This window comes from Dicentrarchus labrax, unplaced genomic scaffold, assembly GCF_905237075.1.
Source record: "Dicentrarchus labrax unplaced genomic scaffold, dlabrax2021, whole genome shotgun sequence".
NCBI lineage: Eukaryota > Metazoa > Chordata > Actinopteri > Moronidae > Dicentrarchus > Dicentrarchus labrax.
In genome coordinates this window covers 2,958-20,747 of record NW_026136882.1, presented here as the reverse complement: position 1 = coordinate 20,747, position 17,790 = coordinate 2,958, and the positions used below count along the sequence as shown (strand labels likewise).

Genomic DNA, 17,790 nt, shown 5'->3' with positions numbered 1-17,790 from the left:
ATGTTGTCATTTACAGGACGGTGCTGTGTAGAAGAAACAGTAGGCTAGTAGACTGCGGTCAAGCCAGCCGTGACTCCGATCTCCGTGGTCAAATCAGCCGCACTTAAATTTAGAGTGTACAAGTATTCTCAGCATTATGGTAAATGCGGAGAAACAGCGTATTTACTTTCGGTTTTCAAAATAAAGGTATTAAGAACAGTAAGCTATAATTCGAACCTACATTTAAAATAAAATATGTTACATTAAAGTGTTTGATGCGCCCCTGATGAATAAAAAACACTTTATATCAAGTATCTTTACTGCACCAGTGTGGAGAAATGCCCAAATAAAAGTCTCATATTTATGCCTCCAGAGATTGCATATTTGACCATATTTGAGGTACTGTAAAAACATATTGCTCAGTGTTTCCTGGCTACTGATGGTATATTTGACTTTTACACATCTAAGACTACAAGTATACTTAATATCAAGCATTTTTACTGTACCAATTTGGAGAAATTCAACAATAGATATTTAATAATCAAAGTCATGTTTATAACAAACAGGAAACAGTTCATCTTTTAAGAAAATTCTGTTGAAATTTGTGCTGATTTCAAATGGAAACTTGGCTAGAATTTTAATCCAACACAGCTGAGTTTATTAAAACAGTTAAACTTGGAAGGAAATGTTGAATTTGCATTTATCAGCGCAACAATAATGAAAGCAAATGGGAGAACATTACGAAACATGATCAAATGTACTTATTAAAATGCGTGAATAAGAGGTAAAGGCCTGCCTCCAATACAAGCCTGTTTCAAACAATAACAATAAGATAAAATCACAAATGGCTCATTTTACAGTTCACACACAATCACCTTTAGATTAACTTCAATTTATTTCTCCATATCTAGGACATGGGCCATTTTCCCATCTGTTTGATGCAATGTTCATCCCTAGAGCACGTCCAGACAAGAAGGAGTGGAAGGTAAGAAACAATTATTTCTGTTGTTCATGACATATAACATGACAAAGGAAAACACAGCCATGAGCTGCATTAAGGAAGCAAATCAGTTTGATATAAATGGTAACTAATTAGCAAAGACACAAACAACAAGTCAGTGCTTAGTTGTTAAGCTGCAAGCAAAAAAGCCAACATAATGGCGGATCATTTATTTGTGAGCCCAACTAAACACTGAGATATGGTTTAATAAAACAAATCATCTGATTTCATCTCAGGCATAATGGATAATAATGGCATAATGCAGTCTCTTTAGGTACGGACATCTTCATGGTTATTTTCTCAGACTGGAGAGAAACAGTAGACATAGGCTGAGTAGCACTAACTGTGACTAGTGAACTGATCTTAATGTGTAGAATTTGTTGCAGTCCCCTTACTTTGAAAACATAAAGACCAGGTGAGATGAAAAATGTCATTTTAACCCTTTAAGTATGCATCCTCCGTTATATTGTACCCCTATTTAAGACTACATGCCAAAATCATCGTTTCTTACTGTAAAACAAAATGTGACACATGCTGATAAGTTGATTGATAAGTATGAACTAACTGATTTCAACCAACAATATCATGACATTCACCTGTCAATAAAGCTTCAACTTTTAGTGACACAGAGCGAAGATTCATGAGTTAGCTAGCTAGCAAAAGCATGGCTAGCTACTGGAGCCGAGTGATTCTGGGACCTCACTGAAAGTGAATCATATTTGATTTGTTCCTGTTCTCACTTTGAATTCTGGTATTAATATATTAATGAGTCTGTTTCTGTTGCAGCATGAAACTGCTTCTCTGGCCATGTTTGACCACCTGGTGAAAAGTAATGGTCTGGAGGTTGAGATGAGGAAGTATGACCTGATCCCATCTGAGGATCTGACCTTCATCAAGGAGATGATTCACATAGACAACAACAATGACCAGGAGGAATAGCCAAACCGAAAAGTTTCACAGGAATTGTGTGAAATCAGTCAGTATTAATATTGTTACAGCAACCAATGTCTAATGCCAAGATTGTCTGTAGTCTCCACAGTGGCCGTATGAAGGCCGTAAAGAAGACAAGTCCTTCCTCTATGAAATCGTGTCCAACAAAGAAAATGGCATTGATGTGGACAAGTTTGACTACTTTGCCAGGTGGGACTTGTTTAACAGCGACTGTGGAACAATTTACTTTTTGATGTAGAATGATGAACTTTGTAGGGTTTGCTATGATAAATCACAGCGTCCCCATTTGTTGGTACAACAGTGGTTTAACTGTATTAGTGTAATCAATTTATTTTGGTTATCAAAGTTTAGAATTATCAAAAGATAATAGAAAAATGACTTTAATTAATATTAAAGATCATCGGGGCACCACCCTTAAATAAGGGAATGATAGCCAATATTTGATTGATAAGTCTCATAAAAATACACTAAATTATTAATTTAGAAATCAGATTAATAATTCTAACTACAAGTTTTAATAATTAACTACAACCACCATCCCTATTAATAATTAAAGTGGAAGCCTTTGGACTTCTGCATAGAAGAGGTTGGTATCACTCACTCTTGTACGAAATTAAATAGGCCAGCATGTATAAACACAAACATTTATTAAAGGAACAATAAACGCAAACAGAGGAAAATACACAATGTGCAATCTAACTTAGCGGGAGGGTTTGAGTTTGAGTTGCATGCAAAGACGGTGTCTGTGTGAAGCATTACATTAAACTAACATCACTTTAGCAATGTCTCAGAGAATACAGTTACTACAGTAACCTGCGTTAATCAAATCAACAACACAATACAATAACCACAATAACCCGAATAAAAACACATTAGTAACATCAACAGTAATTAAAGTCCTTGTTCAGCCGTTAACTCTGTTAAGTTATCTGTTTATGCCCAGTACGTTACCGACAGTCCAATGGAGGAAGAAGAAGAAGAGTTGCGGGTGTGCTGCGTGGATCAGCTGATCAGATTCTGGTTCTGAAGTCCAAACAGTCTCTGATGTCCGCTGGTGCAGGTAGCAAGAAAAAGGCGTTTCGCTCGTTGCTCTGCAGAGTTAAGGACTTGGCGTTAACGTCGCGTTGCTCCGGTAAAGTCCGACTTTCTCTTTAAAGCTGCAGATGTTGACTCCCGTTAGCGGTGCGCTGCCCAGGGATCGCAGGAAGAAGCTCTTGTGCCGTACTATAATCCTTAGACGTGCGTCGGCGGTGGGACGGGCCGCACCGAGGTCCTAAACGTATCACCCGGTGTGGGCGAGCGAGTGAGCGGCGAGAGAAAAGAGAGAAGAGAGAGAAGAGAGAGAAGAGAAGTAACTCCGTATCAGGAGGTTTATCACCTGGACATCGCGCGTCATCAAGCTGCATGAGGTTACGGTCACAGGAAGTGACAGGAAGTGACCCGTCACAATAAAAGTCCAGTTAACCACATGAACGAGCTCACATTTTAAGGTCCCCTTTGAGCCGACAACTTTTATGTATTATTTCCCCAGAACAATTACAATAAATAGGAACTAAAAGGCAGATCTTCACAGCTTGGTACCAACTGGAGGAACTTGCAGTGATCATATTTGATGAGAAGAGATGTAGGCTTTCCAAAAGATCCTCATAGAAATAAATAAATTACCTTATTTGGAAAAAAAAATACTAACTACAAAATGATAGTGTTGGGAGATTTTAACATTGATTGGCTAACTAAAGCTTCTCATTATTTAAAGGAGTTTTTCCCAGTCTATTCAACCCTGTGCTCTATAAATCCCAACTGCAACAATAATATTATTAGGCCCAATCTTTTTTTTTTTTTTTTTTCAGAGCAAGAAATTAAAAACATTTGGGCACAGTGACAGCATGTAAAATAGAAACACAAATAAAAGATTTGACATAAAAAGGCCACCCCACCACTCCTTTAGTTAGTCAGAGGAGCAGAATTACTTAATGTCTTCTGGCATAGGGAAGATATAAATAAGATTATTAAAATTAATAATAGTGCGTCTGGTTCACCATCTACATGGCCCACAGACTGTGATAACACGAGTTTGAGGCTGAAGTTCTGTCCAGAAGGGGGGGCCTGGTAAAATAAGATAGGACAAGAAGGCCGAACAGTGACGAGGTGTAATGACCGTTTGCCCAGATGTGGGAGGGGAGTCAGTTACACAGGACATTGTTTGGAACTTTCTCCAGGTTGCTTTTGCTGATTAGACACAATAAGACAACTTTCTTCACTCTGTTCTATCTTAGGGACTGCTACCACCTGGGCGTCCAGATCAACTTTGACTATCATCGCTTCTTAAAGTTTGCCAGGGTGTGTGAGGTGGATGGCCGGAAGCACATCTGTGTTAGAGACAAGGTGCAGACAATGTTACTCTTGCTTTTTATCAGACTGTAAACAGATTTGTTCCGACTAAACTATAGGCAATACTCTCAACAGGAGGAGGATAATATGTCTGAAATGTTCCACACCAGGCTCTGTCTCCACAGAAGAGCCTACCAGCACAAAGTGAACAAGATCATACAGACTATGTCAGTACTTACCCTTCTCTACTTTTTCTACTTTTCAAGCAGCTTTTCTGAAGAATGATGCATTGTATTCTTGTGATGTTTTTAGTCATTTTGTTTTACAATGAAATGGAAGGATTAATTAAAAATTGTTCCAGTGAGAATAACATCTCTGGTAGTTTGGTGACATGTGGTGACATTTTGTGCGTTTCATTTTTAAAAGTAAACATATCACTTTTAAAAATGATTCATGATTAATAATGATTAATGATGATGATTAATAATGATTATCCAGGATCACAGATGCTTTTTTAAAAGCAGACGGACACATCTGGATTGAAGGCTCAGGAGGGAACACGTTCACTCTCTCCACAGCCATTGATGACATGGAAGCCTACACTAAGCTGACAGGTCTGTAGATAGCACTGGGACAAATCTGATTCTCTAGCTGTAAGAACACATGTTTGTTTAGTAAATCTTTATAATAAAAATCATAAGCAATTGTAAAATATGTCATTACAATCGCAATACGATTTTTTTATTAATTAATTCACATTTTATTTAGCTGATTTTCTGAAGTTTGGTTAAAATCTGTGCTATATTTTGATGAAAACCTAGTTACTAACAGTTAGGCTACCTAGCTTATTATTGAGAAACTAACAGGTATATTGCATTAAGAGGTAATAAGTTTTGTTGAAGTTGTTGGAGTTTAAAACTCATGTAAACGCTATCAAATCTAATAAAGAGCAGGACAGTTGTAAACATTACCCTAGAATTTGACATAGCTAATCATGCTAATATGCATATAAACACAATGGTTAATCCATTTCCTCCACATTTTCTCAAGTTTTTAAAAATCATAAACTGGGTATTGCTCCTACTATTGTCTCATGCACAAAGCAGGTGCAGAACTCCAAAACCTGACAGACTTTCTGTGTCCACTTATTTACATTTACACGGTTTCTGTTTGGTGGAGTTCAGCAAATGTTCAATTGAGAGTAGAAGCAACTTGCTGAAGTTTTGAAGGCATCTGTTTCTGATTGAAACATATTTTAAATGACAAATGACAACGGGTGCTGTAAAGGTTGTAATGAATGATAAATGTACACGCCAGATTGATACAGCTCTTCACAAGCATGCTTAAATAAAGTTAATTTAATTTATTCCATATTTAAAAACAAATGAATGAGGTAAAGTAATCTTGTCCCAGTTATACTGTCTCTCAGGTAACCATGTCAGTTTTGAATTTGTGAAACACTATGAATGATTTTGTGACCATGTCTTTGGTTTGGTTTAATTCACTGATCTTCCACTCTGTTTATCTGTTTCTCTGTAGATGCTGTGTTTGAACAAATACTCAACTCAACATCCGAGGAGCTGAAGGATGCAAGAGACATTCTACGCAGGATCATCAATCGATACCTCTACACGTTTCTGGGTGAAACGCTGTTTGAGGATCCCACTGAGGTTTCTACTAATGTTGTTGTGTGCCTTTATTGCATTACACTGTCTGTCACATCATCTATTTCTCTGTTATAATGAAGTTGGATGTTATACTCCTTTTGTGTGCACATTCCTTGTTTCTGTTTTCTCTATCTTTTTCTCATTGCTTATATGGATATTGTGCTTGGATTTCCCTTGGACTACAACACATCCCTAACATTTACTTACCATTTGAATTTAGAGGATGTGATAGCAGTGTGAGCAAAATCACAGAAAGAAACTTACTCCATTACTGCATCTACACTGAGCTGGCAGTTTTTTGTGTGAAAATGACTCACATTCACACTCCCATACAGGTCATATATTTCATAGAAACTTCTGCCCACAGGTAGACAGTAAAAAAGGAAAAATCTCTTCTTCTTCATCTCCTTTTTAGGTGGCAAACAACAAAATTGCGCATCACAGCCAACACCTGGTGATGTGTTGGACAGACAGCCCAGCTGACAAATACTCCTTGTGATGCTGTTTTAATGCAGCCAATATTGTTGTCATTTAATATTTTCCTGTACTGGAACGAGTATGACATAAATATTGTGGCTCAGTAGGTAGAGCAGGGTGGATGATTTGATCTTCAGCTCCTCCTGTCAATACGTCAAAGTGACCTTGAGAAAGACATTGAATCTGAAAGCTCTTGTTAGCTGCGTTACGATCAAAAAGCTCTATGTACACTGCATACAATTATAAACAACACTTTTGTTTTTGCATTTTCGAGTGGCCTTTTATTGTGGCCAGCCTAAGGCACACCTGTGCAATACCCATGCTGTCTGATCAACATCTTGATATGCCACACCTGTGAGGTGGATGGATTATCTCGGCAAAGGAGAAGTGCTCACTAACACAGATTGACAGATTTGTGAACAATATTTGGGAGAAATACTTTTGTGTACATAGAGAAAGTCTTAGATCTTTGAGTTCAGCTCATGATGAATGGGGCAAAAACAAAAGTGTTGCGTTTTTAATTTTGTTCAGTGTAAATGTAGTCCATTTAACAGGTAATGTGCATGTTATTTCCAAGCTGCAGTGCACATACAATCACAATTTTATGATCATGAGATCTAGTCAAACACACACACACACACACACACACACACGCACACAAACTCCCTGACTGACAAAAACTGCACAGATTTTCCTCACACACACTACAAGATTTAAATACTCTGTAGAAAGTTTTAGAAAAGAACCATGAATTCTGTTTTAGTGTGGACAAAGAGCTAAAACCAAAAACAAAGATTTAAATGTAAATGCTTAATGCAGATGTAGTCCTACAGTGTGTTGTTAAGATGCAATAAATCTCAAACCTCTTGTCCTCCCACTTCTCACCCTTTCTCCTCCCTTCCTAGAAAAAAGGAAAAACTCCAGGTTGGAAAAAAAAATTGATGGAACTTCTTGATGACGGGTTGAAAGAACATGACTTTGAGATTATGGTGAGTTTTCAGTCTAAAACTTCACTTTTCTTTAAATGTTTATCTTAATTATCAATTGATTTGTAAGATGTTGTCTTCCTCCATTTTAGCATAATTTTATTTGCGAATAGGAAAACAAACTTCTCTCCCACATTTCTCTGTTAGACCATTAAAATGGTCAAAAAACTTAGGAGACAACAAAAACATTTTCTTAACTTTACTAACACACACACACACACACACACACACACACACACACACACACACAACACCAGACTGTAACTGCTTCATGCGGATGTAGTCCTACAGTGTGTTGTTAAGACTTGTGCAGTGCCCGTATGAAGTATGTATTGCTATAGAAAAGTGGGAGGTTAAGTAGCTTTTTCATGGATGGCCAAATGAGGTTGTGTTTGAAGGGGGGACGTCAGGGACATTTAGGTTTGTTGTGAAATGTGTAGATTGATAACTATTGTGTTTTCATATAATTTGGCTTTTAGCAAGGACACTGTTGGGAGTTGAACCCCATTCCACTAATGTGAAAGTACCACACCTCATGGTCAGGGCATATTAATTCTGAAAGAACAAAGTGAACTACGAGAGAGAGAGAGGGGGGGAGAGAGAGAGAGAGCAATGGCAGTAAGGGTTTCCACATGAAAATTTTTTTTTGAAACTACCAAAATAGTGTGAAGGGATAAGCCGACGGCGTGGAGCGAGGGCGTGTCGGTCAGACAGTGTGATAACTGCACAGGTCTCTCACTCAACTTAATAAAAAGAAATGTCCCACAAAGCAACGTTACAGGACCAAACAACAGTAACGTAGTAACTGTAACCAGAGCCCGTCTACGGAGAGCCTGGCCACTCTCTATTAAGTCCCATTGTACCGAATTTTGGTTGCAGTTCCACCAGAGTTCCACGGGGGGCGATCGCCCATCAGTGCAGAATGAATGGGAGTAGATGGAGCTAGACGGCTAAATTTGTCTCTTTCACCTAATTCTCGTTGAGAAATCTCAGATTTGATTGTAGTTTTTGCAAGTTCAACATGGGTTATAGGTCGAAAGTTGAATGAAGGAGCACTTATGTCCTTTCGATTTCTTACAGGACGAGTTGTTGTTGCCCATAACACGCTAGCATTCTCCTAATGAACGCTGATTGGTCAGTGAAGGACTGATTACGACCAGAGATCCCGCTTGATGGCATCGTGGCATCCGAAGCGGGACCAGAATGTTAAGGCGGATTTTTCGCTTAAGTTCTTTTTTTTTTTAACACAGCAACTTTTTTTTGTGTTGCTGGTACTTTTATCTGCCTATCGTTATGTCTGTGTTGTCGATGCCTCGAGAGAAAAGGAAGTGCCGAGCGCGGAAGCACAAAGTGACTCAAGGCTTGCCAGAAAGCAGTATCTCTGGCTGTACGATGTGTATGACGTCATTGACATTTTAAAAGACTTTTAAAAGCAAATAAGTGACTCTAAAAAATCTAACACCCAGCAATGTGTAATTTCTTTGCATCCCCTTTCGAATGCAACATTCAAATTACTAGACAAAAAATTATATCCTGAGAAAAGTGGATTTTGAGGGTATAGCTCCATAGACCTCCATTCATTCCGCACTCATCCTGTGAGCGCCCCCACATGGAGCCAGAGTGGAACTGCAACAGTTCAGAACCCGGAAGTTTACCGAGAGTGGAACATCTCCCCTTATTAGACATTCTCTGCTGTAACTGTCTTTGGCAACTTACATGAGGAAAAAAAATACCACAGCTGTACATGGAGTAGCGTCTGTCCTCCTGTCTGTCCTCCCGCCTGCCTTACGATTCTTCCGTCACATTTCTGCCCGAAAAACCGGAGTCTGTTAGACCATTGAAATGGTCAAAAAACTTAGGAGGCAACAAAAACATTTTCTTAACTTTACTAACACACACACACGCACACACACACACACACACACACGCACACAAACTCCCTGACTGAATAAAACTGCACAGATTTTCCTCACACACACTACAAGATTTAAACACTCTGTAGAAAGTTTTAGAATAGCTCCATGAATTCTGTTTTAGTGTGGACAAAGAGCCAAAACCGAAAAACAAAGATTTAAATGTAACTGCTTAATGCAGATGTAGTCCTAAAGTGTGTTGTTAAGATGCAATAAATCTCAAACCTCTTGTCCTACCACTTCTCCTCCCTTCCTAGGAAATATTTCCTGCTTGGAAAAGGGAATTGGCTGAAACTCTCGGTGGCGGGCTGACCGAAGATGACTTTGACATTACGGTGAGTTTTCAGTCTAAAACTTCACTTTTCTTTAAATGTTTATCTTAATTATCAATTGATTTGTAAGATGTTGACTTCCTCCATTTTAGCATAATTTTATTTGAGAATATGAAAACAAGCTTCTTTCCCACATTTCTCTGTTAGACCATTAAAATGGACTATGGGAAGAAACGCGAGGACCCCATTGATCACTTATATTTCTACACCAAGCGTGACACTACCCGCGCAATCAAGAGGAAGGTCAGAACTAAAACAATGATGACAACAGTTTTAATTTTAGTCTTCCTTTGCATTATATCCCTCTGTTGTCATTATTCTGAAATGTATGCTGCTTTCAGCGTTGTCAGGTGTCCAGGATTCGCCCAACGTGCTTTTCTGAGCAGCTGGTCAGGTTTGTCTGTAAGAAGGCTGATCCGAAGGCTGATCCGAAGACTGACAAGAAAAAGTTTAAAAAGTGGTGCAAGGCAAAGGGCTTTCCAGAGTATCAGGTAATCTTCATAAATAAGCTGTTAAATATATGATATTGTAGATATTATGTGGGAGTTTGTGTAGCCTAGGGCTGTAGCCACTGATTACTTTCATTATTGTTTAATATACCAAATATTTTCTTGATTAATTGACAAATATAGTTTGGTTTATAGATGTAACAATTTCCTTAAGCCCAAGGGGATGTCTTATAAAAGCAGTCAGAAAACTCCAATATTATTAATTTACTTAAACATTAGACAGAAAAACAGCAAAGCTGGATATAGGCAACATTTTTGCTTGAAAAATGACTTTTAATTATAATTATAATTGTTTATCAAAATAGTTGCCCAACTTCAGTTATGCATCTCTCACTCTGAACTGCACTGCTCTTGGTAATATCGATGCACTTGTCTATGCAGGAAAATCAATCTGAGCTTTTGGAAGATGGACATCAAAACTGAAAACAAGCAAACACTCCCTGGTACTCATTGGTTCATGATTGAAAATGATTTAAATATTATATAAGGTGAGTATGTTAATGAGCACAGAGTAGTTATTGACACCGTCTCTCTCTTCTTTATAAATGAAGAAGCATTTGTATATTCAGGCCCTGTACTCTGGTCTTTTAGAGGCCTGATCAATATTATACATGTATCTGTGGTTCAGTTTGATTTTAGACTCCTTTCATAATCTAGAGCTGTACGTGTCTGATTTTAAACTGAATCACTTCTTAATAGCATGTTGTTACTAAAAACATACCAGAAACATACTATTACTCTGTTGTGAACAATCAATCATGGTTACTTAAAATATCTTTGTGTGAAACTGAATATGTACACAGTACGTTTCACTGATTTATTAATTTATGCGTCTTCATGTATTCTGTGTATTCCTTATGATTGGGGCAAGCTGCAAAGCACTTGCCAACATATATAATGGAGTTTGTCATTTAAAGTTTAATTTGTGGTTAAGGGATTTCAAATATTTTGGTTTTGATGTTAATCACGTGACTTCATGTGGAAATTTGATTAGATATTATTATGACTTTGAGTGATGTTTGATTTGAGGTAGTTTCTGGTGGTGGTTGTGGTTCCAACGATTGGCTGTATCTTTCTTGAACCACAGAATTTATCTTTACTTCTTCAATGTTGATTTTTTTCATTTCTTTTTAAATATCTCTTTTATTGGTGACATATTTTATCATATTTTTGTCTTGAATTATTCTACCTTTTGAAACTGGCTCTTTTTTTGACGGTTGCGTTGAGACCATTCATGGATGACTTGAATAAAACCTTACAGAAAGACAAGATCATACTTTGTATGCTTTATTAAACAAATTGCCACCACAGGGGGTTTAAAGGGAAACCTATCAGAGACAATTAGAAGCTTTAAACTTTATTCCTAAAGTTGATAATAGATTGTGCTCTATTTGAAATGAAACTCTTTTTTCCCCTCTTTGCTGTGTGCTCTTGTGCAGTTTAATTTGTCACACACTAGAGGACATCATACACTCTCGTGTGTTATGCTGCTGCTATCCCCAACCCAGGCCCGGCCCTAACCAATTTGGCGCCCTAGGAAAGATTTTAGGTGGCGCCCCCCTTGCATCGCAGTAAATTCCACTGCCAGTCATATACATACATATACTCACGCAAGAAACTGAATAACTTTCTTTGACATTTTATTTTATTTTTAGAGAAACAAGTTGCTCAATCAAAACAGTTAACAAGAAAATAATAAATTAGAAATAAATAATACAATAAATGTCATATAAAGAGCCTACACAAAGTATAAAATTTAACTACCTACAAAATAAAAACAAGTGATAAACCTGAGGTGGAGGTGACAGGAGGATCACTTGATGCTGTTGAAGCGGTGATGACTGTAGACAGCCCAGGATTTGCAGGAGGTGGATTTAGATATTTCAACAGCGCATCTGAAGAGAGAAGAGGAGTAAGTGACACCGTTGGGTGTTGCAGTCTAATAATAAAGGAAATGATTCCAAGAATAAAATTAAATAATAAAACTGAAAAACCTAAGGGATGCATTACTTTCACTGTACTGTGCATGAATGATATACAGTGCATTTTTTTCTGATATGCAAATTAGATTAGATTTATTGTCATTGTCATTACAGTGAAATGCTGATTAGCAGAATGCAAAGAAGCAGTAAACTGCAGTATAATATAACATATGGGAATGTATTAACATTAATGAAGTGCACTTTAACATGGATGTAAAGTGTAACACTATAAACACACTTTAAACAATACTGAACTGTAACACAACAAACAACAAGGCTTACAACTCTAATAAATAAAGGTGTGTGAAGGTAATAGCATTTGACTGTTACCAGCAGAGCAAACGTTAGCTAACCAATAATAAATACAAATAAAAATGTAGACAAATGTAAAACACCTGCTGAATAGATCTAATCTTTACAAATGTCCCTGAGAAATATAAGGTGGGAGTATTACTTTTTTGCAACAGACAAAATCATTTCATTACATTATCTTTACGCTACCTCTGTCTTTGTTGCGTTTTTCCTCCTCTTCTTTTCTTTTTTCCCCTGGGCACCAGAAAGTTTTGGTCATTTGACATTGTTAATGTTTTCTGGGTCAACCATCTCTCAGAGAGCAGGTAGAGTCTAATCAGTCAGAGGAGGAGGGGGGGCGGGGGGCTAAATAAAGTCTTATTATTGTTTAATAGGCTTTGCTATGCAGTTAAATTTATGGGGGCTTTTATAAATAATAACCAACTATTTAGTATAAAAATAGTGAAAGTTGCTTTTGTTTTTTTCTCCCCATCGCGGCGCCCACAGCCTTAACATTTATGCCCGGGCCGGCTTTCACATTCATAACTAAGAAATAATATAAGAATGTATTGCTACAACTCAAAACCCAACACTCAAAGTGCCATTTAGAATAACACTGAAGATGTTCAACCTCCTTTGTTGGGATACAAAACACACCAAAGGTGGGACAACTTCATCATCATAGATGGAGTAAATCTTTGAGATGATTGTACATTACCCATGTTTTCTCATAGGTGGTTTTGAAATTTCCATCTAGATTAAGTACAAAAATTACAACAAAAGAGGAATGAGTACTTAGTTAAACATATGGTGAAGTAGAACACATGCAATTTACTGTCAAGCAAACTGAACTGAAAGAATTGAACAACAGTGTCATCTTGTGGCCATTTGGTGTAGTTGAGCAAAAGTACCCATATACCGATCAGCCATAACATTATGACATATGGGCACCCTGGTGGTCATAATGTTATGCAGACCCATTCCAACAAACTGGGGATCCACTGTGTGTTCTGACATCTTTCTATTAGAATCAGCATTAACTTTTTCAGCAATTTGAACTACAGTAGCTCATCTGTTAGATCGGACCACACAGGCCAGCATTCACTCCCCACGTGCATCCACGAGCCTTGGGCGTCCATGACCCTGTCCCCGGTCTGCAAGTGTATAAGCAATGGTAAAAACTGTAATAAATGTTTAAATTCAGTGTTAAAATAAAACTGTGCATAAGGTAAAATGTATTTCTATGGCTGTTATTGATATTGTTGGTTAATATCGACTTTTGCAGGGAAGGCAGGCCAAATATACAAATATTTCACATACATTTTCTGTTAAAGTACTATTACATCTTGTGTTGACTGACAAATGATAATAGCTTAACTTATAAAAGTACATTGTCAAGTTTGGCTGAAAATATTATGGTAACAATTGACAATATGGTACACAATGGATGGAGACCAGAGATTGTGAGATGTTGTCTGAAGAAAGGGGGTGTAAGCAAGTTGTAATGTACTAAACTGGCTTACTTACTTACTTAAGTCTCAACCATCAGTGTTCATGCTCTGTGAGTTGTTGCAGGCCTGTCGTAAACTGAGAAATTCACTCCCCAATCTTATTTATGTTCCCAGTGCCTTCTTTACTTTTCATAGTGTAAAAGAACTTTCTGTATTGTAAACAAAATTGTGTCAGCAAACCAAATTTAGAAGGCCATCGCATTTCCTCATAAACAAATTAAGCATTGCAAATTTGACTTTCAGTCCGAGGGCAGTAGTTAGATGGGTGTGGTGGAAACATAAAAGCCAGGTATTGTTCAAACTCTCCTGCCCTGATCAGTATCAACAAAATTATGTAACATCAAAAATGTCTGTTAGATGAAGATACAACCTCTGATGTTGTCGATGGGTTTGCCAGGGAGCTGTGAGCAACAGAGAGTGTAGGAAATGTGCCAGTACTTTACTAAAGTAAAGAACAAGTACCCCAAAAATGTACTTGGTTTCATTCCATTAACGCTGTGAAAACATCGCCGTCCCACTGTTCCTAAACCAAGCACATTCCTCATGCTGGATATTTGTGACACAGTACAGATAATACAGACACCATGAAGGATATTTTTCACTCTATACAAACATGATATTCTAATGATAGATTAAAAGATCAAAATTTATTTTCCAGTACTGATGAAATTTATAGTGTTAGGAAACTACTTTGAAAATGTGACTAAAGTTGAGAGTATGGAGAATAGTTCCATACAATCTTTAATAATTAAAGGATTATACAGAACTGCAATACACTAATACAAAATGAAGTTAATTTTCAGTTTTACTTCTCCCCCCACCTGTCTGTACTGTCTCTCACCCCCACTCTATGATTGGTTGGGTAAATTACTCCTAAACATTAGCAGCATTTATTGAAACGTGTTGGTGCATGATGTGATGTAGATGCAGGTGAAAAGAAAGGAGAAGAAATTGAGCAGAGCCAATACCACTAACTGACTGTGGCTATTAGTTTATCTATATTTTTGAATCAGAAGTTAAACTAAATTGCATATAATTTAATATATCTGCCACTCACTCTCTTAGAACAAAGCTATGGGTCCTATGCAGGGTTAGGGAGGATAAATGAAAAGATTACACCTTTATCAAGAACTAGGCACGTGAACTTGCAAACAGACTGGGTTTTGTCATGTGTGACACTATATACTCTATTTAGCTTTCAGTGTGCATGCTAAGGAGGTGTGAAGAGGACAATTTTACAAATGGCCTAATGGTTTCTGACAAATCATTGTGAATTGGTTGAAAAACAATTCCAACCCTGTTTCCGAAAAACTGAAAAAACTTTTTTTGTTTTTAATTAATATTAAGTGTATATGCAAAACAAAGGTTAATATGATCCATTAAATGATTTAAATAATTCGATAGACATTACCAATACATTTAGGGAACTAAAATATACATATGACAGGTTATGTGGATTAAAAAAATATATTTATGTTGCACATGTACAGTTTAGTTTTTTTGTCAAAAGCTGCTCAAAATATTTTGTACACCATTTTACTGCATATTGCATATAGTGTATATATTTTTCATTTACAGTCTTATACTTTCTATTATATTTTATAATATTCTTATGTTGTGATTCTTGTAGTGTACTTGTACACTTCTGTACTCTTTGCACTACATTCCCCTATGTTGCTGTGTCTAATTTGAATTTCTCCTACTGGGATCAATAAAGATCTTATCTTATATCTCTTATGTATAGTCCCACTGTTCACTGGAGCAAAATATTTCCCATTTCATATCATGCTGTATTATTTGCAATGCTTAATGACCATTTTTTTTTGAGCTTTAAATATAATTATTTTATCTAAAGGAATAATTGTGTCGTGGAAATTCTTCCCCAAGTAGAGAGGTGCTAAGTCTCTGAAGAACTTTCAAGCCGGTGTGATAATCAAGTCACTTTAACTCATGCTGCATGGAGAGAAGGTCACGTCATGGATGTTCTCTCCCGACTTCCAAAATGCTCTCCCTTATATACATTTCAGTGCATCTCATTACATCACAAACAATGAAACCCCCTGTGTGTCTTGCAAATGTTACTCCTGTAAATCCAGGTCTCTCTCACCAAATGGTCCTTTGATGTGTGACTTCCCCCTGGCTCTTCCTATCATAAACTCAACCTTTTGACCAGGGGCACATCTATTTTATTACCCCCAAATCCTGTTTCTCTCCCACATTCCCTCCTTTTGACACAACGTGTCAACTAGACACAATATTTCCTTTAAACATTTTAACAAGATTACTAATGATTAAAATTACAAGTTAATATGAAACATTTTTTTAACCTTGAACAATACAAAAGAAACAAAAAGAAAAATCAAAAACACATTATATCACTCTGACTATACCAATACTTCATCTTCATCACTTTCACTGTATGGATTTCCTGGGGCCCAATCTGCTATGGTACAACATTCTTCATTATCATTACTTTGTTCCAAAGGTATTTTCACATAGACTGGTGTAATTCCTCCTCCAATTACCCCCCTATCCATCTGTACAGGAAGGCTCGCATACATGTGAGTGCACATCTGTTGTTTTATCTTGAGGATGTCATCTTCTTCTGGGATCTCCCGATCCTGCGTAGGTGACATGCCAATGCCACTTCTACCCTCTGAGTCCTGTATAGTTGTTGATTTATGGGACCTTTTGGACCCCATTTGTTGCCAGCTCTCATCTTGTTGCTGGAATGATGACCAAGCAACAGCCATCACGCTCATGGTGAGAATTGTAGCCACAACTCTAATAATTTCCCAAACGTGAGGTTGTCTCCTTATCAGGGAAAATTTTGCACTGGGATGCATGGATCCACGTGTCCCTCTCAGCTATCCGGACAGCGGTTGGTGTTGTCAACAGCACTTGATATGGTCCTCTCCACCGGGGTTGATGCCAGTGTTTCCTCCTCAGATCCTTTACCACTACCCAGTCTCCTGGCTGGATGTTGTGCAGTTGGTCAGATGCAGAATCAGGGAGGGCAGCTTTTACCTTAGGAAAGATAAGCTTAAGAACATGGTTAAGTGCACAACAGTATGTTATCATTTCGTCATCCATCCCAGTCAGAGTTAACCTATTTTGAGGGAAAGGAGTGTTAGTCATTCTCATGGGACGGCCAGTGATTACTTCATGTGGTGATAGGCCAGTTGTCTTGTGTGGGCGGCCTCTCATAAACATTAAGGCTAAAGGCAGTACCTCAACCCATGACAACTTTGTTTCAGCCATTAACTTGGTTAACTTTGTTTTTATGGTCTGATTAGCCCTTTCCACTGCACCTCCACTAGCTGGATGGTAAGCACAGTGTGTTTTGAGGTTCACCTGGATGCTTTCTGATAAACTTTGAATGATACGATTCACAAAATGAGGACCATTATCACTACTTAGTTTTGATGGAAGTCCCCACCTTGGAATTATTTCCCTTAGCAACGCCTTTGCTACTGAGACAGCAGTTGCCTGTCTACATGGGAAACATTCAATCCACTTTGAAAACATATCCACTATTACAAGGCAATACTTATATCCCCTGCATGGAGTGAGCTCAATAAAGTCCATCATCATGTGTTCAAATGGTCCTTCAGGTTTAGGATGGGCTGATAGAGGTAGTGAAATTCCTCTTCCTACATTGTTCGTAGCACAAATAACACATTTTTTACAAAAGTTTTCAGCAAAAGTAGAAAACCCTGGTGCATACCAAAATTTATTTACAATATCTAACATCCCCCCTTTTGACACATGATCTGGCCCATGGGTCAATTTTGCCAAGAAAGGGAATATAGATTTCGGCAGTACTGGGAACCCATTGGGGTTTACCCATACTCCGGACAT

The 17,790-nt window shown here is 37.6% G+C and overlaps 1 protein-coding gene and 2 long non-coding RNA genes across 15 annotated transcripts in view; 1 reads left to right on the top strand and 2 right to left on the bottom strand.

Moving 5' to 3' along the window:
• LOC127360570 (uncharacterized) overlaps positions 1-1,915 on the bottom strand; it is a 48,123-nt gene extending 46,208 nt beyond the window's left edge. Inside the window, exon 1 of the long non-coding RNA XR_007883815.1 lies at positions 1,844-1,915. This is a non-coding gene — a long non-coding RNA (uncharacterized LOC127360570). The remainder of the gene's footprint in view (positions 1-1,843) is intronic.
• Positions 1-11,414, top strand: part of LOC127360567 (deoxynucleoside triphosphate triphosphohydrolase SAMHD1-like) — a 70,375-nt gene extending 58,961 nt beyond the window's left edge. For all 13 annotated transcript variants that reach the window (XM_051394990.1, XM_051394988.1, XM_051394986.1 and 10 more), the window contains 5 exons: positions 7,311-7,394; positions 9,562-9,639; positions 9,784-9,879; positions 9,978-10,127; positions 10,527-11,414. In XM_051394990.1, coding sequence (XP_051250950.1) covers positions 7,311-7,394; positions 9,562-9,639; positions 9,784-9,879; positions 9,978-10,127; positions 10,527-10,568 — 450 coding nt within the window. In that variant the 3' untranslated portion in view covers positions 10,569-11,414. The remainder of the gene's footprint in view (positions 1-7,310; positions 7,395-9,561; positions 9,640-9,783; positions 9,880-9,977; positions 10,128-10,526) is intronic.
• On the bottom strand, positions 5,819-9,636 carry LOC127360573 (uncharacterized). Its single transcript, XR_007883819.1, has 2 exons — positions 9,530-9,636; positions 5,819-7,268 (listed from the first exon to the last, which is right to left on the bottom strand). It is a non-coding gene; the product is annotated as an uncharacterized LOC127360573 (long non-coding RNA).
• Positions 11,415-17,790: the final 6,376 nt, after the last annotated feature.